Raw genomic sequence first — 27,446 nt, 5'->3', positions numbered from 1 at the left:
GCTTTATATGGGTACCGGACTTCTGTGCGTACATCCACTGGTGAAAGTCCTTTTGCTTTAGTATACGGGACAGAGGCTGTTCTTCCCATTGAAGTAGAGATCCCCTCGATAAGAGTAGTGGTGGAAGCCAATTTGGATGAGACGGAGTGGGTCCGAACTCGTTATGAACATCTAAATTTTATTGAAGAGAGAAGATTAGGGGCACTTTGTAGAGGACAGCTTTATCAAAGACGAATGATAAGAGCACATCACAAGAGGGTGCGCCCTCGTTGTTTCAGAGAAGGGGATTTAGTGCTAAAGATGATTCAGCCACCTCAAAAAGATCACCGTGGAAAATGGACTCCTACCTACGAGGGACCATATGTGGTGAAGAAAGCATTCTCTGGTGGAGCAGTAATTTTGACAAGGATGGATGGAGATGATTTGCCTCACCCAGTAAATGTTGAGGTTCTCAGGCAGTATTATGCTTAAAAAAAAAAAAAAAAAAAAAAAAAAAAAAAAAAAAAAAAAAACAAAAAGAAAAATCCCGCTAGAGTGAAAGCCTGAAAGGGCGCTCTAGGCAAAAATTAGGGACAATAAGAACTTTTATTGGAGTGAAAACCCTCACGGGTACTCTAATTATGGCTGCAAGAAAGGAGGTCGAGACATGAGTCTGTTGGTTGTTAACTTGTCTTGCATTGACATTGGTGCGGAGTACAGAATCGACCTCGTAGTTGCCAGATTGGAGGACAGTTATTTGGGCAAGTACCCAAAACTGGGGCAGTTCTCAGGATGCTCTTTAGGCTATCATTTGTTTGTTCGTTAAACAGAATGAGAAGTTTGTTGGCAAAAATGGAGGACTCAGAGACAGTCTCAGACGAGTCAGATTTGATCATTGTTAATTGGGTGCACACCAAAACTGGGGCAGTTTTGGTGGAATCTTTGAATTATTACATATTTCATCTTGAAGAAGTTGGGTTTGTCCCTTCTTCCTTTGACTTCTCTACATTCTTGTACATACCTTTGTCAATCGGCACTCGTCCTTTCAATAAAAATGGTGAAGAAATTCATTTCTATAGTTTTGTCACTTGTGGCATCTGTTTTCCATACCCCAACTCCATTCTCAATCCATGTTCCAAAAAGTTTATCACCTGCATTCATTAATTGACATGCATGGCTATACTATTGAATTTATCACTGATAAAGTTTTGACAGGAAATGTGGAATATGCATTAGGACATTACTCTTGCTAGGAATTTGATTGGATTTTGGCATCCTAAGCTGGAAAGGATTTGAATAAAAGACTTGAAGCCGAGGTAAGCATTAGCAGGAAAGGGAAGATCATAATCATGTGACGCGCACAACGAAATGAAAATAAATCCAGATGAATTGGCAGCCTTGAACTCAAAAGTGGGCACACATGCAAATAAGCATAGAAGAAGAAAAGAGATAGCTGAAGGGTTGAGTTTGGGAATGAGCGAGAGCCTTTGCTAATCGGCATAGAGAAGATACATTGAAAATCCAGAGTCAGAAAATCAAACCTTACAAAGAAGCAGATTTGTTCTAGCAATTCGCAACTGTACGCGTGACTGAGAACGGCAGAGCCTTGAGAGAGCATGCATTCACTCGTTAATGAGACAGCCATATTTGAGCAAAATAGGTCATTACATGCATCATTTTTGCATATGGTTTGTCCTCTTTGTATTATGGCAGGTTTATGCAGAAGATACCGCTTGGACGTAGTCATTCTCCTCAAATCAAAGCATATCATCTGCTCGAAACATCTTTCTGTCAAGGTGAGATTACAAAAAAACTCCCGAGCAGCTTTTCTCAAAAAAAAAAAAAAAACAACAAAAAAAAAAAAACAACAAAAAAAAAAAAAAAAAAAAAACAAAACAAAAAACAAAAAACAAAACAAAAAAAAAACAACAAAAAAAAAACAAAACAACAAAAAAACAAAACAAAAAACAAAAAACAAAAAACAAAACAAAAAAAAACAAAAAACAAAAAATCTGTTTTCAGCCAAGTCGGGAATGGCTCCAGTGATCCTGAGCAATTTTTCTCAAACAAAAAAGCATTGGCCAAGCCGGGAATGGCCCTATGATCCCGTGCACATTGTCTTTTTCAATTTACAAAACCCACTCCAAGTGGGATTTCATTCAAGCATTGGCCAAGCCGGGGATGGCCCTATGATCCCGTGCACACTGTTTTTTTTCAAATTACAAAACCCACTCCAAGTGGGATTTCATTCAGGCATTGGCCAAGCCGGAGATGGCCCTATGATCCCGTGCACACTGTTTTTTTCAAATTACAAAACCCACTCCAAGTGGGATTTCATTCAAGCATTGGCCAAGCCGGGGATGGCCCTATGATCCCGTGCACATTGTCTTTTTCAATTTACAAAAACCACTCCAAGTGGGATTTCATTCAAGCATTGGCCAAGCCGGGGATGGCCCTATGATCCCGTGCACATTGTCTTTTTCAATTTACAAAAACCACTCCAAGTGGGATTTCATTCAAGCATTGGCCAAGCCGGGGATGGCCCTATGATCCCGTGCACATTGTCTTTTTCAATTTACAAAACCCACTCCAAGTGGGATTTCATTCAAGCATTGGCCAAGCCGGGGATGGCCCTATGATCCCGTGCACACCGTTTTTTTTAAATTTACAAAACCCACTCCAAGTGGGATTTCATTCAAGCATTGGCCAAGCCGGGAATGACCCAATGATCCCGTGCAAACCTTATTTTCAAATTACCAAACCCACTCCAAGTGGGGTTTCAAACACAACCTTTGGCCAAGCCGGGAATGGCCCCAATGATCCCGAGCACTTTTTAAGCCAAGCCGGGAATGACTACAGTGATCCCGCACATCTTTCCTTATCCTTCCCGTACGAAATTCGGTTAACTACACCTTTGTCCGCCTTTTACTTCATAAAAGACATACAAAGGGGGGCAGCTGTAGTAACCGGTTTTCGTCCGGCCAAAAAATACAAAAATATAAAATATATTAAACAAAAAAACAAAAAAACAAAAAAACAAAAAGAATGAAGAGGAGATGGTGAAGTGGAAGACAAGAGAGAGTGGAGGGGAAAAGAAGTGGCCAAATTTAAGGAAAAGAGAGACAAAAAAGTAGGAGAAAAGAAAGAGAAAAAAATAAATTAGAGAGAGGTGGCGTGAGAGAGTGGAGAAAAAAAAAGGAAAAAAAAAGAGGAAAAAAAAACAAAAAGAAAGAAGAGGAGAGAAGAAGTGGCATGATTTAAGGAGGAAAAGAAATAAAAAGAGGGAAGTCGCAAGGAGAAGGGGGAGGCCAAAGGAAAAGAAGGAAAAAGGGCCAAGAGAGGAAGGGAGAAAGAAAAAAGGCCAAGAGAAAGAGAGGAGAACCGGGAGAAGAAAAGAGAGAGTTTGAGAGAAGAAAAGCGGTGTGGTTTCATCTCTTTGAGAAGGTTAGCTCGCACATATCTCTACCATTATTGATTCTATTCCTCTGGTTCTATTTATGCATGTTCGCAGTCAATTTCTAAGACTATGATGCATTTTTCGGACTCTGCTTCTGAGATGGTAATGGTGTGCACAGGCTTCTATCATGCTCTGTTTTTATGAATATGGCTCCATCATTGGTCTTTGTGTGTGCATATATATATGGTGTACGTGTATATATATATATAATGTGTGTGTGTAAGTTCCAGGTGCATGTGTGTATATATATATATGGTGTGTATATAGCGTGTGTGCATATAAGTGTGTCTCTGTGTGTGTGCATATATATATGGTGTACGTGTATATATATATATAATGTTGTGTGTAAGTTCCTGGTGCATATGTGTGTATATATATATTTATATATGGTGTATGTATAGCGTGTGTGTATATATGTGAATTTCTGTGTGTGCGTATATATGTACAATGTGCGTATATATGTATATGTGTGGTGTGTGTATATATATATATATATGGCATGTGTATTTGTGTGTGTATATGCGTACAGTATGTGTATATATACTATGGTATATATCTATGTGTTTGGTCTACAGTGTATATATATATGTTGTGTGTGTGTGGGTATTTGCGTACAATAGATGTGTGTATATTTGTGTGCAGATGGTGTGTATATATATATGTATACAGTGTTGCATATATATATATTGTGAGCATGTGTGTATTATATGGTGGGTGTGTGCATGCGTACATACAGCGTGTGTATATATATATATATAGATTGTATATGTGCTTGTATATGTATATATTCCAGTTTGTATATTTGTATATATGTGTTGTGTGGGCATGTTTATAATATATATGGACTGAATTTGATTTGAGTTTTTATGACATTTGAGCATAATTTTGACCCCCCATTCTTTGATTTTGGACATGGACCGGGCTGGACACTATTTGAGCCGGAGGGCATACTTAAAAGATCTGGGCCGGATTGGAGCAATGGGTCCCAAGGGCAATATTGAGTTTTTGTACATTTGTATAAATTTCGTTTTTGTCACGTATCCTTGTAAAATGTAAATCTTTGTAATAGTATAGTGGAAAATAGTGGAAACGCATACATAAATGTTTAGGGTGCTAGAAACATATAGACATTAGGAGATGACTTTGTGAATGATGATTGCATTAGAATGCATGCTTAGGATTTTGATTTTTCACACCATGTCATGATGGTTAGACGTATGCTAGGATTATTTGAATGTCATGAAAATAAATGCAACGCGTTAGTCATTGGATTAATCCAAACCGTCTCACATTAATAAAACACATCAAGATTAAATTATGGAATCCTTATGTTTTGATTAAATACCAAAGAGCCTTCAAGATATTGGGGTTCCATTGGCATTCATTGAAAACATTTGGATTTCGTGGATTCGGAAAGCAAATGTGTTTTTAGGGATTAGGAGAATTCATTTACGGATTCAATGGTGGGTTTAAAGATATTTGGCCCATTCAATGAGCCATAAATCGATTCTTTCTTTTCTCATGAAAAACATAATTGTGAGTAAGGCTTGAATTGAACATTATTCTTTGATTATGGGCCCTTTTGGTACATCAACCAAGTCCCCAAAAAAAAATCCTTTTTCCCCAAATATCCAAACCCACTCCAAGTGGTACCTTATCCAACCTTTGGCCAAGCCGGGAATGGCCCCAATGATCCCGTGCAACCCCTTTTTTCAAATATCCAAACCCACTCCAAGTGGTGTTTTCTCCAATCCTTGGCCAAGCCGGGAATGGCCCCAATGATCTCGTGCACCTTGTTCTCCAAACCACTCCAAGTGGATTTTTCATTTACATCCCAATAAAACCCATCAAAATGGGATTTTCAAAAACAAATTAGAGCCAAATAGGAAAACATTCAAAGGTAACCGTTTTTCGGGAGTTGTGGGGTGCCTAACACCTTCCCCATGCTCAATAGACCCCCTTGCCCATTTTTCTCGTAGACCAGAACGGATGTCCAATTGCATCCTAAAAATCAATTGGTGGCGACTTCATTGTTTTTTTCAAGCCGGTTGCTTCACTGTGTTTCATGAAGGGGGGAACATCGTAAAGCCTATGGGGAGAGAAGAATTGGATACTCTCTCCAATAATGGGCAATCCCAATGAACCAGGTGGTAGTTTGCCATTACACTTTGGGTTTTGCCAAGCATAGAAGAAACGGCTTATCAAAACCACCAATACTGCTACAACACAAAGAGCAAAACCCAACATTTTTAACTTGATATGCTTTACTTCGTATGAGAAATGTAATGTAATGTAGGCACATATTTATACTTACAAATTAAGCACAGAGTAATATGCTCAACTGAACTTCTCATAGGAAAACACTGATAATGACAGATTACGAACAGCCAGTTATTCTTACCTAAACAAAAAGATACAGCTAGCATGATTATTATTTTTCCTTGTTGATATTTTTTATCCGCTTGAATAATGTTAAAACAACTACCAAGTAGTTAGGATATGCCAAGTTAAGTATGATTCTTCTAGGTGACAGGGTTAAGCTTCTAGGTTCTGAGTATATGAAGACGTATTATTCGTGATCTTAATCATGACCCAGTTAGGAGTAGTACTCATTCATTGAACTCACAATTTGTTGACTTGACATAATAAATTGGAATACTGGACATGTGACTAATAATAGTAATGACAAGAATTCCAACAGTTCTAATCTCAATTGTTGAGTTGTACGTATAAAATTTCATACGCATCATTTGGGATATGACTAGCCCACAAATTTATTTGGATAATGTGTGTCCAACTCAGCAGTAAAGATAATTAAGATACCAAAGACTGAGATAACTGTTAATAATACCCCCACATACATGTACTGTTTCAGTTTGTCACTTTTATATTTTCATGGGAACCCGAGAAAATAATTCCTCATTTTTTTTGGGCGAGATATTAGTCCCATTTTCCAGCATGATTTTTCTTACTTTTCTTTTTTTTAGTAGAGAACTTGTTTCTGTATCAAGTGGGCTTTCAGTATTTCAGTGGAGAAAGAAAATGAGTAAACATCAATGTTTTAAATGTAGGATTTTGAACCATATTGGTGAGGCCATTGGCAAGCGGTTCAACTGTTTTGGCTGGCCGATCGATTTAATTAATTTAGTTTTTAGTTTTTTAAATTTTTTTATTATTTGTTACATCATTGTTTACATGTTTTAGTATTCTACTTGTTAACTACTTAACTTAAGTAGTTAATAATAACTAATAAATCAATATAATTAATAACGTGCGTGTTATACTCATACATTAACAATTAACAATTTAACATAAATAATTTCTAATTTGAGGTAAGTATACCATTCAACCGGTATATCGGCTGGTCGAACCAATTGAATCGAAAATCAGAGGGTTCACCGGTCCTTTTCATTAAATATCACTAAAACACCGTATGCACTCGAGCCTCATATTCTCTATTTTTTTAGCATAGAACTTGTTTTTGTATCAAGTGAACTTTCAATATTCCGGTGGGGAAAGAAAATGAGTAAACATTGTTCATGGTTGCGTACCTAGTATTTTATAAATAAAGATGAATTAACATCTTATTCCATTGTTAGGTCTGACATAACTCATTCCACAAACAAGTGCAAGAGAGTGTTAAGAACAATGTCCTACAATGGTTGGATAAGCCTATATCATACATACAACAAGGCTTTATGAATTAGCTATTGACAAGATATGGGTCATTCACTTGATGCAGACAAACTTTTTTTTATGAATACTAAATACGGGGAAAAGGGGTTGGAGAGGCTCAAATTCAAAATCTCTATGAGATATCACACAAATGAATGTCATGTGAGCTACTCGTAATTCTCGATTCAGACAACTTTTATATCACTGCAATATTGTCCATCGTAGACAAGTCTTTACACAAGGGTCGATCCTTAATTGGTGTAAGTTTTGACAATATTCACGGGCTCTAATGTTCAAAAAATTAAAGTCAAGAATGGAGACCACGATTTTGACAAAATCAAAAATGGACGAAAAATCAATCTTCTCAATCATTCATTCATCTATTCTAAAGAACTCTACAATTATGTTTTGGAACATATGAACATTGGAGTTAAAATGGGTCAAATTTTTAGCGACAAAAAATTGTATTAACCCCTTATCATCAATTACATAGATGTGATTATGTGTTGACAATAATGTGATGCAAAAATATATAAATTAACTATTTCTTTACTTTTCGATCGTCTATAAGAAACATCTTGTTCTTTTTTCAATAATTTTCTGATCATCTCTGGTGAACCTCTCAATAAGATTCAAAACCAGATGAAATTATGACCATCTGCTAGGGAAAAACGAATGAATAAATCTTGTAGGATTCTGTTGGCAACATCTTCCATCTCTATAGGTGAGTTTTCCTCCTGCGGATTATCCCTGGTGATTGGTTCTTTCCCTGACAAACGAGTGCGCGGTGCCATGGTAGTATTCAGATTCTTCTTCACTTGTCCCATCAGGTGTGCCAAAAAAGGTTGTTGACACCAGAAATGGCTCAAGGTGGTAATGAGTTACAGGTGTGTCAAGGCTTATAGTTTCATACACTAATTTGAATGAAATGCACCGAATGTAAATAAGACTTCTATCTAGACGATTGAACGAACTATCTTGGGATCTCAATAGTTCTAGGTTCCCTAACTCTACTGTAGTGTGCTTTGTTGAGATTGGAATGAAAATCAATAAATAAACACCAAGTACAATTTACACAATGACGGTTGACATTGAAGCTTAACAAGGAATAAATACAAAGGAATTTGGAATGAACAACATGATATTTACACGAAATTGACAAGGATTTGGAAAGTAATTAGAATGTTAGAATGCTCGGAAGCTTGATTTTAATGTTTAGTTTTTTAGTTTTTTTATTATTTGTTACATCATTGTTTATATGTCTTAGTGTTCTACTTGTTAACTACTTAATAATAACTAATAAATCAATATAATTAATAACGTGCGTGTTATGCTCATACATTAACAATTAACAATTTAACATAAATAATTTCTAATTTGAGGTAAGTATACCATTCAACCGGTATATCGACTAGTCGAACCAATTGAATCGAAAATAGGAGGGTTCACCGGTCCGTTTTATTAAATATCACTAAAACACCGTATGCACTCGAGCCTCATATTCTCTATTTTTTTAGCATAGAACTTGTTTTTGTATCAAGTGAGCTTTCAATATTCCGGTGGGGAAAGAAAATGAGTAAACATTGTTCATGGTTGCATACCTAGTATTTTATAAATAAAGATGAATTAACATCCTATTCCATTGTTAGGTCTGACATAACTCATTCCACAAACAAGTGTAGGAGAGTGTTAAGAACAATGTCCTACAATGGTTGGATAAGCCTATATCATACATACAACAAGGCCTTTTATGAATTAGCTATTGACAAGATATGGGTCATTCACTCGATGCAGACAAACTTTATTTTATGAATATTGAATACGGGAAAAAGGGGCTGAAGAGGCTCGAATTCGAAATCTCGAAGAGATATCACACAAATGAAACTACTCGTAATCCTCGATTCAGACAACTTTTATATCACTGCAATATTGTCTATCGTAGACAAGTCTTTACACAAGGGTCGATCCTTAATAGGTGTAAGTTTTGACAATATTCACGGGCTCTAATGTTCAAAAAATTAAAGTCAAGAATGGGGACCACGATTTTGACAAAATAAAAAATGGACGAAAAATCAATCTTCTCAATCATTCATTCATCTATTCTAAAGAATTGTACAATTATTTTTTGGAACATATGAACATTGGAGTTAAAATGGGTCAAATTTTTAGCGACAAAAAATTGTATTAACATCTTATCATCAATTACATAGATGTGATTATGTGTTGACAATAATGTGATGCAAAAATATATAAATTAACTATTTCTTTACTTTTCGATCGTCTATAAGAAACGTCTTGTTCTTTTTTCAATAATTTTCTGATCATCTCTGGTGAACCTCTCAATAAGATTCAAAACCAGATGAAAAACGAATGAATGAATCTTGTAGGATTCCCAATAAAATTTTCAATTATTTGGAACCAAGTTATGTTACTTAACAAGGAGTGTGGCACAATCCAAGCACTTGGATTTTCGTTCCTCAATATTTATGCAAAGTCTCAATTCTCAAGTGATTCTAGCCTTTTGTCTCACAGTGACAAATACTTTCAAGCACTCCAAAAAACAAAAGGAGAAGAAAATGATGGGGAGAGGGGTTGGAAGGAAAAGGGACATGAATGGAAACGTGTCAAAGAGCTAATGGTGTTTCGTGGGTCCCAGAAATGCATTATTCATGAACGGTTGTGTTACATGTCCGAGCAAAATATTGTCCGAAGAGCATTCTAGTCTATGTGACAATGACACATCACCATGTGACATGGAAAGTAAATGATTGGTAATTTTTTTAGATAAAAATGCCCCTAATTCTTAGTTTAATTTATTTTTTTACATATGCTGACATCATGTGATGACATCATTGATTTTTTATTTTTTCTTTTCTTAAACGAAAATTCAAAACGTTTTATCTCTCAAAATACATGTTAGATTTCGAAAAAAATTACATATTTAGAATCAGCATGTCAAACTCTTTCCAACAAAATTCATTGTCGATATGTTTTAACCTAATTACATTTTTTTTTAAAATAGTGTAATAACAAACTGAATATTGAAAAATAATGTAATAAAATCTGAAAATTCAAAAACAATGTAATAAAAATCTGGAATACTTAAAAAAATACAATTTCAATGTTTTTCAAAAAATAATGAAAATTATTAAAAGACTGAAAATAGGCATTAAAAGGTGAAATTTAGACTAAGTTCATGTTCCAAAGAAACATAAAGTTTTTCTATAATCTTACCGAAATTACATTATTCTTGAAAACAATGTAGTTATATGTATAGCATGATAAATTCCGTTGTTTATTTCAAAGACATTGAAATTTAATAGTTTAACATATATATTATTCACAAACAATTAGAATTGATCAATTGTATTATATAATGCATTGTGTCATGGGTTCTTTTTGTAATTACATTATTTTTAAAAATAATGTAATAACAATCGGAAACATTGAAAAACAATGTAATAACAATTTAAAATACTTAAAAACAATGTAATAACATGTACAAAACTCGAGAAACAATGTAATAAATCGGAATAAAATACAACACCAGAGAGCTGCCAGACCCAAAATAACTCATTCAATCCTGAGTCAAGACTTGTGCCATAAAAAATTAAATCAAGAGTCAATACAGTTGTACGCCCATAAAAATCCATAAATCTATGTATATACGTACACTCCTAACATATCTACTTGTCCAACTCCATATGCTTGGCCGTACAATCTCTAAAGCACTCTCCATGCCAAGCTAATCGATGGAACAACAAGATTTAATTCATTAGCACTAGTTTCGATTCCGATTTCTAATTACTTTATGTTTTTCTATCAAAAAATTGAAGAAATGAAATCGATGCACCATAAAGCTGAAGGAAAGTCTGGCAATGACGGAGTCCTCGATGGAGATCGCAACAAGTTGGAATGTGCCCAGCTTGTGGGTACTTCTAATTACTGAACTACTAATCACAATTTGGGCCCTGAATTAGCCTGCCTCGATTAGTGGAAAAAGCACACATTAGAATGATGTGAAAAAATGGAGGATTCAGGCCGCAGTACATGACAATCTATCGCTGTTTATAATTTAGAATGGAAGAGTACAACATGGAGGCTCAAAGTACGTAAAGACATGCATGCACACGACACAACTCAATTTCCCTCCCGCTGTACCAACATTGAAGAACAATATAGAAAACTACCACAGGATTCGATATAGTTGTACACAACCATCTTTTAACTATTACCCAAATTGTACACAACCATTCTTCCTACCACTATAAACTTAGAAACAATCATTTATGCATATGAATATTTGGCAAACAAGTTATCTTTATCTCAACCAAGTTTTGGAACACTACATAAAAGCTCATCAGAAGAAACAACTGACACGAAATAAAAGCTCATCAGAAGAAACAAAGTGACAGAGATTCAAAATTAGAGTTTGCACGCCTAAACTATGACCGACGCTTTTGAGATTCACAGCGAGGAGTACTTGAACCAAACATCAGGTACATTTTTCAGTTTTTAATTGTTTCCTTGTCTTTGTCCTATGAATTATTACCTAAATCCACAACCAACTTTTAGCTACTACCCAAATCCAAAATAAATTACACAAATACATATAGGCATGTATTGGACGATCCTTAACAATCAAACATTATTCAAATACTTCCACAACTCTTACTTTTTCATATTTTCTCTCTGAATCTTTCTATGACTTGTGCTTTTTTGAGACTTGTATGTGTAATCCATATGGAAATACCACACCGGGCTTTCGAACGACATCCCCTCCCTTGATTATTGACCACCTATGGATCAAACCATGATACAATTGAGAAAAATTTAAAACAAAGATCATATGACAGAAGCCATGAGGGGCTGGTTTCACCTGTATTTGGTGACAAAGTGATGGAGAACTATGGCAAGGTAAAGTTTTGTGACGTCAGCTCCTGCGCATAGTCTCGAACCTCCACCAAATGCCATGAAACCCTTAGATCCCAAATGCAATTCTTTTCCCTTTTTTTTTTCATCAAGAAGAAGTTAGATCAATATTCATTGCTACTCAATTAACTAACAAACTCTCACCCTATAATCCCTTAAAATTAAATTTGAATCCATTACCTCCCATCGCCATGGATTAAATATACATGGGTCCTCATAGTTGCTTTGATCCAAGTGAGCTACCGGAGGAACCACCATGATTAGCCATCCTGCCGGTATTGTATACTCTACAACCAGGGAAAAAAACCATGATGAATGTGTCATACACATATACATGTCAATTGGCCTCTCAAACTCTCAAACGGTAAATGCAGTTCTTTTCGTGTTTGATGTACGTTAGGATATTTTTGACAAAAATGTTCCCATTTTTTTTTTGAAAAAAAAAATTGTGTATGGACAAAAATGTTTCTGAACTTGCCATTAATCTTGATATCCTTCACTGCTTTTCGGAAAATCACAGGAACAATGTTTGCCAGTCTAACTGTTTCATTCACAACCTGATCATGAAACCCAAATCAAAAACAATACAATTATACAAAATGAGAGAAACACAGTGCATACTGCATACATTCATTAGAAAAATAAGGAAACTCACCATATGCGTAAAAGTCATTTATATTCATCCCATGTAATCGTCTCAGAGTACTCCCCACTATTACCCCGATTTCTAATAATCGCCTCATGTTCTTCCTGAAATAAAATCAACGAGTTTAATTGAAAAAAGGTCATAAATTGCCTCTGTGGAACATAATCCAAAGATAAATATATATTGTGTTACACACCGTTAATTCTGATAGCACTTTGGGGTTATCAGAGATAAACTTCACTAAAAGTGTTAGGGATGTAGAAGTGGTTTCATGACTGGCAAAGAGAAGCATAAAAATCAGCTCCACTGCAATTGTTTCATTCATAATAGCGTCTTCATTTTCAATTTCTTCAAGTAAATCATCCAAAAAATCATGGTAAGTTGTCTTTGACACTCTAGATCTCCTCTCTTTTAGGGTATCCTTAATCACCTTTGTTACATTTTTACGTCCCTGATTCAAATTCAACGAGTTAATTTCACTGACGGATGTATATATATCTATATATATATATATATATATTTATGTGAACCATAGACAGTACTAGAAAGGTTTATCTGAAAAATATTACCTTTAAACAAGCACTAAAAGCTGTTCCCTGGATGTTTAAAGGAAATGCCAGAAGCCCATGCATAAAAGCATCGTAATTCGCCTTCAGTTTCCTCGGGTTCTTGGATTCATCATAACTCATCATCTTCTTAGAAAAATATTCAAATATCATCTGTATCAACAACCACCAAAAAATTGTTTAGTTGCTCTAAAGTCTTCAGGGAAAACATATAATAATTACAAGGATGTTTAATTAGGCCCTGTTTGAGACAAGCATTCGTGTTGGAAATGAACAAGCGATGCATAAATCTTAAGCAATTTGAGACAATGAGTGACAATTAAGCAGGTAAATAATGGAATGGTTACATCTGAGGCAGCTTCTTTAATGTCAACGATGTCACACATAGCCCATGAACGCAGATGTTTGAGAGTTTGATTGTTTATGTCATTAAGCAATTCTTCTTTAAGGTTTGCCGGGCCGACAAGGCGTAGAATCAAGTTCCTTAGGTACTTGTGAACTACTCCATGCTGGTTTAACAAGCTCTGTTGTCCAAGAACTGCAATAAAACTCTCGGTGTAGTGAAGTATGGCAGACTTATTTTCTTGCTGAAAGAGATCATAGTTGATTTCAGGATCAGTGGAAACAACTATTTTCTGCCCAACTAGACTTGTTCGAAACAATGACCCATACCTGAAAATAACAAAGCCAAATTAGGTAATGTTCTTGTTTAGTTTCAAAAAAAAAAACAAGATTCAGTCTTTCTAATAGCTTGAGTGGTTGAGATTCTTGGGACAATGGTGTTTCACATGGCATCAGAACGTCCAGCAAATAGAAATTGTGAAGAAAAGTTAAAAAGTAAATGATTTAAATATTAAAAAGTCACCCATTCCGACCACTTCTGTTACTCCCACATTTTAGGGAAACTGTTCTTACAGTTTAAGCATGTGATGTATTTGTTGCAATGCAACAGCTTAATTCACTCAGTGTTGTGGAATTAATTATCAAGATGCAGGTTTGAGAAATAAGGGAAGAAGAAAAATATGCATGCTTTACCTTGCCATCCTGTGTTTCATGAAGGGGGGAACATCGTAAAGCCTATGGGGAGAGAAGAATTGGATAGTCTCTCCAATAATGGGCAAGCCCATTGAACCAGGGGGTAGTTTGCCAAGCATAGAAGAAACGGCTTATCAAAACCACCAATACTGCTACAACACAAAGAGCAAAACCCAACATTTTTAACTTGATATGCTTTACTTCCTATTAGAAATGTAAAGTAATGTAGGCATATATTTATACTTACAAATTAAGCACAGAGTAATATGCTCAACTGAACTAACTGAACTTCTCATGGGAAAACACTGATAATGACAGATTACGAACAGCGTGTTATTCTTACCTAAACAAAAAGATACAGCTAGCATGATTACCGAAGAGGCGTGAACAGCGACCACGGCAGTTGACCACTACTGATGACGAGAGAGAGCACAGAGAGCCGAGAGAGAACGGTGAAAACTCAGGAATAAACACAGATTTGGGGTTAGAATTTTTTGTTAAATATGGATTAGCCATATCCAAGCCGTATCGGAATTTAAAAAGAAAAAAAAAGGAATGCGATTCGTCCTCAGCCGAATCCAGTACGTTTTCCGACGCACCCATGGCGCACCAGCACCGGAAATGCACCCGGTGCGGGTACAAGGCCACTTTTGTCGCACCAGTGCTTCATAGGTACACATACACTTTGCATCTAAATGTTAAACCCCTAGATTCTGAGTCTATCTGTAACGCCCCAAATTCTTCACCAGGGGTAGTTACATGACACAATAACTATTCATATTTTCCCAGTTACTTGGGTCCCCACGATTAGAATACCATAAGCCTTAATTATAAGATTACATCATTTTAACATCAATATTCCATCCAAACGTCACAAAACGAATACATACTTATGGATCTAATATATATAAGTTCTTACATCTGTTTATGAGAATCTAAACTTATTACAAAACCTTGACCCTTAAAATGCTCGAAACTCTTCACTTAGCACTCCCATTAATTTATATGTATGAAAAACATGTAGGAGGGTTAGCCAAGCTAATCATAGAACAAACTTATAGCTATTAAAGTTCAGCATTCAAGAAATACTAGTAATTTAAATGATATCATTCATATTACATTTTTAAAGAAATAGGTGATTAAATAAGAGATTTAATGAAAGAAATGGGCAGCGGAATAATAATTGTGAAAAATGTTCTTCCTACAAAAATGTAATTTCAAATCACAAATCATATGAAAATATTCCCCATTTGACATTCCATTTGCATAACAATTCTCGTATTCCCAAGTACGGTTACTCCCGAATTCGTCAATCCGTTTAGTAAGTGGGAATTCCATCGGTATGCTTTCCCGTCAGAAAGATCGTGGCAAAATTATTTCAAGGGTGTAGGAGTATAATCGCTTCCACCACACCATTCTAGTCACACTATGGGACAAGTTGCATAACCCACAACCGGGCCAGGGTAGGGGTAGCCATGTGCATAGGCAATGCAATAAATATCCATCAATTTCCAAGTAACAAGGAATGTAGCATAAGGAGTTTGAAATCACATCTTCACAAGTATTAATTGTATTTAGCATAAAAGTTAATGATGTTCAACACCTCGGCAATGCTTGGCAAGACAACTCCATCTCCTTTAAACAATTTCAAAACATTTAAATGGTATTCTCAAATCATATAATCATCACTTGAATTCTCAAATCATGAAGTCATTATTCCAATATAATCTGTTTCAAACTCTGTGTTACCGAGCATATGCAATGATGTCTTTAAAAGCAATATTCATATTTCATAGCCACTAGCATAAATCCCAATTTGGCATAATACTTGAACATTTAAAACACATGCATTTCTCACATAAAACATGTCAAACAACTTACATATAAAACAAAAGCTTTTCTCACGTAAAACACCTCAAATAACTTGCTAGTCACATTAAAATACTTTGAATGTAGTAATAGTGGCAACCCTCACATTAACAAATCAAATAGTATAAAATTTACTTAAAAAGAAAATATTTTAATGTTGCATGTAGCAACCGCAACCCTCACCTTGGCCAATATATTCGATCATGAGCAAAAGCTTTTTTCCTTCCGCTTAGTTTTCCCAAAGCTCGATCCTATGTCCTCGGTTCCTATCCATTTGATTACTTTAGATTTCGGGTAATATATTTAAATGTACATATAACTATCAAACATTATCCCCTTTCATTTACGTGCTTGGTTTGAATATGTATTCATGTGTGGATCTTAACTTAAGATTGGCAATCATTCCCGTATATTTAATTGAATTTCCTAAGGAATTGTATGTGATATCCTTAATTTAATTAAAGCAAGACTTTCCCTACAACTCTTATGTAACTTACACGAATTATGCGTGAACATCATTTTGACATTTCTTTGATCTTTGTGTATTCGGTACCATATTACTTTAATGTCCATTTATCCAATCATAAAATATTTCCTACTAATTAATTTCTTATTGTTTACCCGTGATCTATACATCAACATCTCAATCAAAATATTCTACACTACCATGACACCACATAGAATCTTTAAAGTTTGTATTTGATTTCCATGAAATCATGTGCTCGGTTTTACCAAAAAATTTCAGAATATATTTTATATATATATATATATATATAATCAATCTTTTTAGTTTGTTTTATAGAATATATGTTCTTAGATCATTCATATGAGTTAAATCCTCATATCATGGAACCCATTTTCAACAACCATGGATTCCCACCACCAATTTTACCAAACTTTTTCAAGAAATAACATGTGTTTGCCAATTACAATTTCTTTACTTGAGTTCTTACTTGCATGTCTTTAGATCATCGCTACATCAACCAATCTCCACATTTTTCTTCTATTTCTTTAATCAATACCCACAGTTCATTTATTTATATATCCTTCAAAGATAAACATTCAATACACATACATCAATTCCTACAAAGGCCCGATACTGCACCCTCTTTTACCTTTTCTTACCTTGATATAGTATATCAGAGTTCCGTTTCGCGCTTTGACAATGCCCTAACAAGAAACCACAATGTTCCATTAGAGATTGTCAAGTTAAGTTTGTACTCTTCCCAAAGGTAGATTTGTTCCACGCTTACCTTGATAATGACTTATCTTTGGCGGCTCTGGACTCCTCTCCTAGCTCCTTTCATTCGGTTTGTCACTCCCTTCGCCTCTCTCCCTCCTTATTTCTTCTTATTTTCTTCTCTTCTTCTCTTATCTATTTCATATCCTCCTGTGTTTGCCTTTGCTTGCCATGTTTCAAAAATTACGAGCTTTATCTTATCTCCCTTCCAGATATACACAGTACCAATCCTCTCAAGTCATTTGCAAATTTTTTTTTTTTCATCTCCGATTAAACACTTGTCCATCTCATCATATATATTTCCTATTCTTATGTCAGCAAGTGTCTACCATGCATTGATTTTGCTCACTTCATATCCTTTCCATAAATAATGATATATATATATATATGTATGTATATATCTCTTCGTATCGATCTATCTATCTATCTATCTATACTTCTGTGCTTTACTTTAAAGTTGATAGAAATGGGTGGGAATCCCATGTTGTTTGTCTACTCTGGCGTGTGGGCTTCATCAATCATCCATATGTTTGCAAAGATAGACCGTTTGATCTTACCCAATCAACTGATGCATGAACCTTCTCTCATCCTCTTCTCTTTCATCCACTGATCCACGCCTCTGCTTCTCTTTCTTCAGTCTTTGTTGGTGCATGTACCGGTTCCGCACGGGTGATTGGGGTCTCTTTTCGTTTCTGTCTTTTGCGAACGTTTCTGTTGCTCTCTCATCACAAGATCCTTCCTCTGCGCCACCTCTCTCAGTAATTGATTAGGGTTCTCATCACAAGATCTCTCAGTAATTGCACGGTCTTTTTTTTTTTTTTCCCAGAATGTTGCACTATTCATGTATGCTAATTGTTTCAGATTCATGCATTCTAGTACATGACTAATATGTGACTCAAATCATGTCTTACGTCAACAGTTTGATATGTTGTGAGTGATCTCATCTGTAGAAGATAAGTTGACAGTTAAGACATGAAACAATTTATTTGTTTTCAACTTGCTATCACTTGCGCAAAAATGTTGATGGAAAAAAAAATTTTGTTGAAAGAGGAAGCCGCATCTAGAGTCTACGTCTGAACGGCTGATAAGGACAGAGGACATGGACTAGGACTACGACATTTTAATAAGACTTTCTTTTTTTTTTGATAAAGCAAATAAGACTTGTTTTCATCAACTTTATACCCTTGGCTTTCGTTACTACAACATTTTCCCTGGCTGAGGTCATTTAATACTTTGCCTTGTAAATTAGTGATGGGGATTTGATCAACTTTGCACCTTGGCATCTTTCCTTTTATCGGATACTTACAATCATTTATTTTCATTTATGCATGTATATGGAGTCACAATATTCCTAAATTTAAAGACACTAAATTGAAAGGCAAATTAAGAATAATTTCACTGATAATGACCACACCTACTACAAGGTGGACCAACACTTTCAAATAATTAACAATACTTAATTATAATGAGGATTATGTCATGCCATTTGCAATTGTCTAGTTCACTGAAATTGAAGAAAAGGAAGATATGGAAGAATAAGTGTTTTTGTATTCTTAACATTTATGGAATTACAACCCTAGTATATATAGTAACAAGATCATATGCATCTCCGCACTTCTAGCTATGTTACTGACTAATGATATGTGAACACAATTAATGACTAATGAACACATTCAAAGTTGGTAGCCATCAAGGTTGAAGGTTGGCAGCCATCAAAGTTGAAGGTTGGCAGCCATCAAAGTTGACTAATGACATCAAGGTTGAAGGTTGGCAGCCATCAAGGTTGAAGGTTGGCAGCCATCAAAGTTGACTAATGACATCCAATACTCCCCCTCAAGCTGGAGCAAGGATATTGATTGATCCAAGCTTGGAAAGTAACCAATGAAATTGAGCTGAAGAAAGAGCCTTAGTGAACATGTCCGCAAGTTGGTCTTGACTTCGAGTATATTTGGTAGAAATTAACTGAGACCGAACTTTTTCGCGGACGTAATGACAATCGACTTCAATATGTTTGGTTCTCTCATGAAATACTGGATTGGAGGCAATATGCATGGCGGCTTGATTATCGCAGCAGAGAGCCATTATCTGTGCCATTATCGCAGCAGATAATGGCATAGAATATATGTCTCATATCATGACACAATACTTGAGCATGCATGGCATCATTCATCAAACTAGCTGTGTTGGTACTCCACAACAAAATGGTATTGCTGAAAGAAAAAATCGCGACTTGCTTGAGAAAACAAGATCTCTAATGTTTCAAATGAATGTTCCCAAACAATTTTGGTCCCAAGGTGTACTCACCGCTACTTATCTCATAAATCGCTTGCCTAGTAGAATTTTGAATTTCACTTCTCCATCTGAGTTGTTGACAGGAAAGCAGCCGAATTTATCTCATCTTAAAATCTTTGGGTGTACTTGTTATGTGCATATTCAAGCAATTCACCGTGACAAGTTAGATCCAAGGGCAGCCAAGTGTGTTTTCTTGGGATATTCATCTACAAAGAAGGGGTACAAGTGTTATGATCCCATCTCTAGAAAGCTCATTGTAACAAGGGATGTTAGGTTCGACGAAAACACTCCATATTATTCTCAGTCTCGTGGCAGTTCAAGTCAGGGGGAGTCAACTTTAATTCCACTACCAACTCTGGATATGTCTCATGATTGGTTATCTATTGTTCCACGGGTGGATTTTGTTGATCCACATGCAACATCTGACAGTGAACAAATATCCACTCCAACACCAGTCGTAGTAACTCCCACTGAGTCGGTTCTAGAGACTAATGTGGAAACTGATATGCAAAATTCTGATCTGTCTATTCGACGTAATCCTACTCGTGACCGACGACCACCATCAAAGCTTCAGGACTATGTGTCATACTCGGTAAGACACCCAGTCACTAATGTTCTTGGCTATCATAAACTGTCCTCTTCTCATGCAGCCTATCTTAGCAACATCCTTGACAAAACTGAACCTCAAAGCTTTTCTGAAGCTAATCAAAAAGAGGTTTGGCAAAAGGCTATGCAAGAGGAGCTTCAGGCTCTAGCTGATAATCATACTTGGAGTGTTGTTCAACTTCCAAAGGATAAGAAAGCTGTCGGCAGTCGTTGGGTATACAAAACCAAATTCAAATCCGATGGTTCTATTGAAAGGCATAAGGCAAGATTGGTTGCACAAGGCTTTACCCAAACTTATGGAGTCGACTACACGGAGACTTTTGCGCCGGTGGCAAAAATGACAACTGTTCGTACTTTGCTATCGATTGCTATAAATCATGGCTGGTCTTTATCTCAAATGGACGTGAAAAACGCATTCTTACATGGCAATCTCCTCGAGGAAGTTTATATGAAACTACCACCGGGTCACCCTCAAAGCAGTAATCCACAATTGGTTTGTAAGCTTCATAAATCCATCTATGGATTGAAACAGTCACCCCGTGCCTGGTATGCCAAGTTGAGTATGGTACTTGAGGAACTTAAGTTCAAAAGGAGTAACGCTGATCACTCTTTGTTTGTTCTCATCAAGAATGGGGTACGATTAGTAGTTTTAATTTATGTCGATGACCTTATTATTACTGGTGATAATATTGCAGCCATCTCCAATATTAAAAAGGTTCTTCATCAAAAGTTTGCCATTAAAGATCTTGGGGTCCTTAAATATTTTTTGGGAATCGAAATGGCTACATCTCACAAAGGTCTTGTTTTGAATCAAAGAAAGTATGTGTTAGATTTGTTGTGTGAAGTTGACATGCTCGATTGCAAGCCTGCAAATACACCGTTGGACAGTAAACTAAACTTGGCTGTAGATGGTGAATCTCTTCGGTCGCCTCAAATTTATCAAAGGTTGGTAGGTAAGCTTATTTACCTTACCATTACTCGACCCGATATTAGTCATGCAGTCAGTATTGTGAGTCAATTTATGCACTCTCCAACCATTGTTCATATGGGAATTGTTAAACGAATTCTTAGATATTTGAAGGGGTCTATTGGTCGTGGTCTACTTATGAAGAACAATGGTCATACACAAATAATCGGCTACACCGACGCTGATTGGGCCGGCAACTCTCTTGATCGTAAATCCACTACTGGCTATTGTATATTTGTTGGTGGCAATCTTGTTTCGTGGAAGAGTAAAAAACAGCTCGTGGTTGCTCGTTCTAGCGCTGAAGCCGAATATCGTGCAATGGCTTCCACTGCTTCTGAACTTATCTGGCTAAAGGCATTGTTGGTCGATCTTGGTTTTCTTATTGGATGTCATTATCTGATCGAAGAATCTTAATTTTAGAAGAGAATTGAGTGTTGATCAGACTATGAAAATCTTGAAAAACACTAGCAACCTCACTTTTTGATCTCAAGAGATACAACCAGGTGAATCTAGAAAAGTCATCAAAAAAGGTGACAAAATATTTGTAACCATCAACGGACTCAAGAACAGGACCCCAGACATCCGAATGTACCAATTCAAATAATTTATTTGAACGAGAATTAGAAGAAGGAAATGATAATCGTGTAGATTTTGACAAGTGACAAATGTCACAATCAACTGAATTTTTATTAATATTTGGAAAAATCTTTGCCAAAATTGACTCAGAGGGATGTGCTAGACGTTGATGCCATAATTTGTGCTTGGAAGCTAAACAGGCATTTACATGAAATCCCTTGTGAAAATCTTTGAGAAGATAATATAAGCCTTGAAAGAAAAATCCCTCACCAATCGTCTTCTTGGTGACCAAATCCTGGAATACAACATTGTGAGGAGAGAAAATAGCACAACAATTTAGTTGAGTTACGAGTTTGCCAACCGAAAGAAGTTGAAAAGGAAAAGAAGGAACACACAAAGCTGGTGATGTAATGTGCTTAGAAAGTAAGTTTACCTTTCCCTGTCCAACAACAGATACAGTATTACCATTAGCAACACATATTTGGGAAGGTGGAGATAAGAACTTAAACTCAAACAGATTTGTAGGATTATTTGTGATGTGATCAGTGGCACCTGAATCTATGACCCAAAAATCATGCACATTACTTAAATTCAGCGCAGTTGAGAAAGCTTTCAAAATACCTTATGTGTCATCAGTTGCACCATTTTTATCTTCAGATAGAAATCCAGCAAATTGACCAAGTAAGGCAGCTGACTTCCCATTGTTATCAGATTCACCTTGCTTTGCTTGAAGATAAGAAGCAAACTCATTAATAAGAGTTATTGGACTTGAGGAGAACCTTGACAATCCATCTCCAGCCATGGTTGTAACATGATTAGCCTTATATCCCGAAGGTTGAGTCCGTTTCTGAGGCATATTCTCTCTCGGAAACTTAGGCTTCAATTCAGGATGAAGTACCCAACATCGGTCCACTGTATGACCAAGATTATGACAATGATTGCACTTCAACTCAGGTCTCTTTCCCTTGTAACTTCTTTCTTCAGATCGTTTATGATTGAACATATATGCTCGGGCTTCAGATACCTCAGTTTTGAGGTTACAATTCATGACCTTTCTTCGGACTTCTTCCCGTTGAATAGTAGCACAAACACTCCCTAGAGAAGGAAGCTCAGAATTCATAAGTATATGACTACGGAGATCTTCGTAATCAGGAGCAAGATTAGCCAAAAGCTGAAATATTTTATCCTCTTCAGCCCGTTTTAGCAAGACAGCAGAATCAGTAGTATGTGGACGATAAACAGACAACTCATTCCACATACTTTTCATGCTACCAAGAAATTGAATAAATGGTTTACCTTCCTGTTGAAGACATGCAATGTCTCTTTTGAGTTGAAAAACTCGTGCCGCGTTATTTTGATTTCCATACATCTCTTTAACAGCATCCCATAAATCTGCAGAAGATTCATAATAACTGAAAATTTCAGCAACATGTAATTCCATAGAATTAAGTAGCCATGTCTGCACCATCTTATCTTGGGCAATCCAAGATTTATACTGAGAAGAATTGACATCAGGAACAACAGTACTTTTGTCAATAAACTCAAGCTTTGATCTTCCACCAAGAGCTAACTGCACAGATCTTGACCAAGGAAGATAATTGAACTCATTCAACAAAACCGAACATAATCGTTGGTTTGTATGAACATCAAAAGTATTTGAAGGTAGAGAGGCCGAGGGACTGCCTGAGTCGGACATGATTGGAGTGATTTCGGCCATTTAGAAAACAAAACGAAGAATAAAAAAGACCTCCTCTGATACCATGAAGAAAAGGAAGATATGGAAGAATAAGTGTTTTTGTATTCTTAACATTTATGGAATTACAACCCTAGTATATATAGTAACAAGATCATATGCATCTCCGCACTTCTAGCTATGTTACTGACTAATGATATGTGAACACAATTAATGACTAATGAACACATTCAAAGTTGGCAGCCATCAAGGTTGAAGGTTGGCAGCCATCAAAGTTGAAGGTTGGCAGCCATCAAAGTTGACTAATGACATCAAGGTTGAAGGTTGGCAGCCATCAAGGTTGAAGGTTGGCAGCCATCAAAGTTGACTAATGACATCCAATAGAAATACTTACCATAATTGGTATCAATCAATCAAATTTCAACAACCTCAAAGAGAAATATCTCTCACGCGCTCAACTCCACCACCTTCCATGGAAGACACCCAATTACCAGCAGAGAGAAATTCCTTGAAGAAACTGATCATCAAGGCAATGATCAACAAAATCTAATCTCATCACTGCCAAAAGAAAAGGGATGGATAGCAAGTCATCTTTAATTCTACCAGGGCCTTTGGACTACTCCAGAAGCCATTGCCTCCATAAAATCATTCCAACGCCACTGTCAAGCAGAAGACTCCAAAGTCCAGACATTATTCTTGCGTCGATACCTAAATCAGGCAATACGTGGTTAAAAACCTCAACATCTGCGATTGTGAACCGATCGCACTATACACTCTCTGAGAGTCCCTTGCATTCTCATAATCCTCATGTCTTGTATGACGCTTGGAGTATGTACTTTATAGAGATGATCACCAGACTCCAGACCTTTCACAACTTCAGCAACCCAGAATCTTTTCCACACATCTTCCATTTGTTGAAGCCCAAACACAAAAGCCCCACATCTAAAGAATATAATGAAGTTGTGTGGTTTAAAAGGTGTTGGATGTGCCTGGTCTCGTGGACCATTGGCTTTTGAGATACTTTGAGATACTAGGCTTCCATTTTTTTTTAAGTAAACCCATGTTAGGCCCATGTAATGTGGGCTCACCTCCGGTCCTAATTCCCAACATGGTATTAGAGCTCGATTGCGGGGTTGAGTGTTTAAGACCCAACAAAGTGCCTCAAAAAATTTGAGGCCTCCCACCTCTGAGCACACAAAAGATATGTGACAAGTGCACAAGTCCCGCTATAATGCCCTTTATGGATAGTAAAAAATTTTATTTTTCATAACGCATCCAATAGTATTTTTTTGTTTGAAAAAAAAATCAAATTCATTGTGATCAAAACATCGAATATTTTGAGTCTATATTCGATGGTCTAGAATTGTCATATCTTTTTCATGTTGAATTTGATTTTTGTTTCTAATAAAAAATATATCGTTGTGTTCGTTGCGATGAGCACTACATATTTATGATTTTTAAAAATAAAAATAAAAAATTTTAATACCCAAAAAGGATATTACAGTGGGGCCTGTTGTAATTTTCACAAAAGATATGTGACAAGTGAGATGGGTTTGAGGATGTAGGGACTTGTGTTTGAGGGGAGTGTTGAAGCCCAAACACAAAAGTCTCACATCTAAAGAATAGAATGACCTTGGTTTATAAGGTATTGGATGAGCCTAGTCTCATGAGCCATTGACTTTTTTGAGATAGTGGGCTTCCATCCAATGTTAAGTAAACCCAGGCCCAATGTGGACTCACCCGCGATCCAAATTCCCAACACCATTTCCATTGCTAGCAGATTCGATGAAGAGCTCAAGTTGTAAAGCAGTTTACATATGTCCGTTCGACATCTTTGTGTCGTCCTCCTGGCATTTCTACTCCAAATCTACACCTAAAAGCCTTGGACCACTTTCAATTGATGATGCATATGATATGTATTGCTGGGGTGTTGCAGATTATCGTCCTTTTTGGGACCATGTGGTTGGTTACTGAAAGGAGAGCTTGAAGAATCCTCGCAAGATGTTTTTGAAGTATGAGGAGATGATGGAAGACACAATTTCGCAAATTAAGAGATTAGCAATGTTTTAGGGAGTTCCTTTTTCTTTGGAAGAAGAGATAGAGAGAGAGTGATTGAAGGAATATGAAAGCTGTGTAGATTTGGGTACATGAAGGATTTGGAGGTGAACAAGCATGGAAAGATTATGCTAAATATTGAATATAAGAGTTTCTTCCAGAAAGGAGAAGATGGTCACAGGATCAATTATTCTACTCCTTCAATGGTGGAAAGATTCCTCTTTCTAAAGAGCCTATCTAAACCCTAAACGATTAATGATGGAAAACGTCAACGCTTTCAACCAAGTAGTGTAGTGCCTGACTCAGGCATCGATGCGACGATAAGATCGGTGTACTTAACTTGAAAGTACTGCTGGGTTAACAATGATCTTACACCACCAGTAGAATATGGGACTATTGGAGGTTCCAGAAGCCCTGGTAGAGAGTCAGATTATCTGAAACCCATCCTTTCTCTGTCGTAAGGGAACTCGGGAAGTACTAGGTTTTCTTCATCATTGGTTTGATCATCAACAACAGAGTTTTCTAAGGTAATTTGGGTGTCTCCCATGGAAGGTTGTGTGTTAAAATTTGATTGTGTCGATGTCTAAAATGTAAATAGTTACACCAATTTATAGATTCGACTTTATGACCAACATCAAGGAAAATTAATAGCTTATAATAGTTTGCTTCAAGTTGATAAATTTAATAAATGGCAATCTGTATAAAAACAAACAGAAGGACGAATGCTGCACAAAAAATTGTTAGGGAAAGGGCTCTACTGATGGCGCTTGCTGGGGAAATCGACTCCCAACTATGTTGAGGAGAAAAAATTGTGTTGAAAGAGAAGTTTTCCTTCACTATTAATGTCCCTTTATATGGACTACTTCATTTAAATAAGATCTAATTTCAAAGATGACCTTTGTTACTACAACATTTTCCCTGGCCGAGGTCATTTAATACTTTGTTAAATACTCACTTGCCAATTAGTGATGATGCAGTTCAATGAGGCATTGAATCAAACGTGTGATGAACAATAACGAACAACAAACAAGTTGACTACTTGGTCATAAGTCATAACAAGTAGTCTCAACAACTCCAAATCACATTCAACACTCCTTCTGCAACATTGGACTCCAAGTGATCATCCAACAAACAGAAAATTACGCAGAGAATCCGTGCACCACAATTGATATTACGACATGAAATAAAAGCTCATCAAAAGAAACAACTGACAGACATTCAAAATAAGAGTTTGCACGCCTGAACTAGGACCGACACTTTTGAGATTCCCGAGTACTTGAATCAAACATCAGGTACATTGATCCAAGTGAGCTACCGGAGGAACCACCATGATTAGCCATCCTGCCGGTATTGTATACTCTACAACCAGGGAAAAATACCATGATGAATGTGTCATACACATATACATGTCAATTGGCCTCTCAGACTCTCAAATGGTAAATGCAGTTCTTTTCAAGTTTGATGTACGTTAGGATATTCTTGACAAAAATGTACCCATTTTTTTTTTAAAAAAAATTGTGTTTGGACAAAAATGTTTCTGAACTTGCCATTATTCTTGATATCCTTCACTGCTTTTCGGAAAATCACAGGAACAGTGTTTGCCAGTCTAACTGTTTCATTCACAACCTGATCATGAAACCCAAATCAAAAACAATAGAATTATACAAAATGAGAGAAACACAGTGCATACTGCATACATTCATTAGAAAAATAAGGAAACTCACCATATGCGTAAAAGTCATAGATTTATATTCATCCCATGTAATCGTCTCAAAGTACTCCCCACTATTATCCCGATTTCTAAGAATCGCCTCATGTTCTTCCTGAAATAAAATCAACGAGTTTAATTGAAAAAAGG

The 27,446-nt window shown here is 36.3% G+C and overlaps 2 protein-coding genes across 18 annotated transcripts in view; both read right to left on the bottom strand.

Moving 5' to 3' along the window:
• The window catches only part of LOC119990223 (cytochrome P450 87A3-like), a 55,223-nt gene that overhangs the window by 22,030 nt on the left and 5,747 nt on the right, over positions 1-27,446 (bottom strand). For 6 of the 16 annotated variants that reach the window (XM_038836109.1, XM_038836106.1, XM_038836107.1 and 3 more), the window contains 2 exons: positions 27,313-27,411; positions 12,522-12,600 (listed from right to left, as the gene is read on the bottom strand). In XM_038836109.1, coding sequence (XP_038692037.1) covers positions 12,522-12,600; positions 27,313-27,411 — 178 coding nt within the window. Of the gene's footprint in view, positions 1-11,536; positions 11,911-11,990; positions 12,119-12,223; positions 12,331-12,521; positions 12,601-13,258; positions 13,409-13,602; positions 13,928-14,290; positions 14,443-14,633; positions 14,739-16,342; positions 16,426-17,284; positions 17,332-26,757; positions 26,948-26,971; positions 27,215-27,312; positions 27,412-27,446 lie in introns of those variants that run through there. The other 10 variants (XM_038836112.1, XM_038836111.1, XM_038836102.1 and 7 more) reach the window with 8 other exon arrangements.
• Positions 22,449-23,677, bottom strand: LOC119990224. Of its 2 annotated transcripts, none has more exons than XM_038836116.1 (2): positions 23,137-23,677; positions 22,449-23,011 (listed from the first exon to the last, which is right to left on the bottom strand). In XM_038836116.1, the coding sequence occupies exons 1-2, from the start codon at positions 23,350-23,352 to the stop codon at positions 22,463-22,465; spliced, it is 765 nt and encodes a 254-aa protein (XP_038692044.1). In that variant the 5' UTR covers positions 23,353-23,677; the 3' UTR covers positions 22,449-22,462. The 2 variants fall into 2 exon arrangements, with proteins under 2 accessions (XP_038692044.1, XP_038692043.1); XM_038836115.1 differs by having other exon boundaries at positions 22,449-22,935.

This window comes from Tripterygium wilfordii, chromosome 21 (assembly GCF_013401445.1).
Source record: "Tripterygium wilfordii isolate XIE 37 chromosome 21, ASM1340144v1, whole genome shotgun sequence".
In the NCBI taxonomy this organism is placed as follows: domain Eukaryota; kingdom Viridiplantae; phylum Streptophyta; class Magnoliopsida; order Celastrales; family Celastraceae; genus Tripterygium; species Tripterygium wilfordii.
The sequence above is the reverse complement of the archived record's forward strand: the minus strand, read 5'-3'. Positions and strand labels throughout refer to the sequence as shown.

What these genes read in the sequence shown, in the direction of transcription:
- LOC119990224 (XM_038836115.1), bottom strand. Translation starts at nt 23,557, where the DNA reads ATGGCCGAAATCACTCCAATCATGTCCGACTCAGGCAGTCCCTCGGCC. An exon ending in TGCATGTCTTCAACAGGAAG is followed by an intron (nt 22,936 to 23,136) that starts GTAAACCATTTA and finishes TTCCTTCTCTAG; the next exon opens with GGAGTGTTTGTGCTACTATT.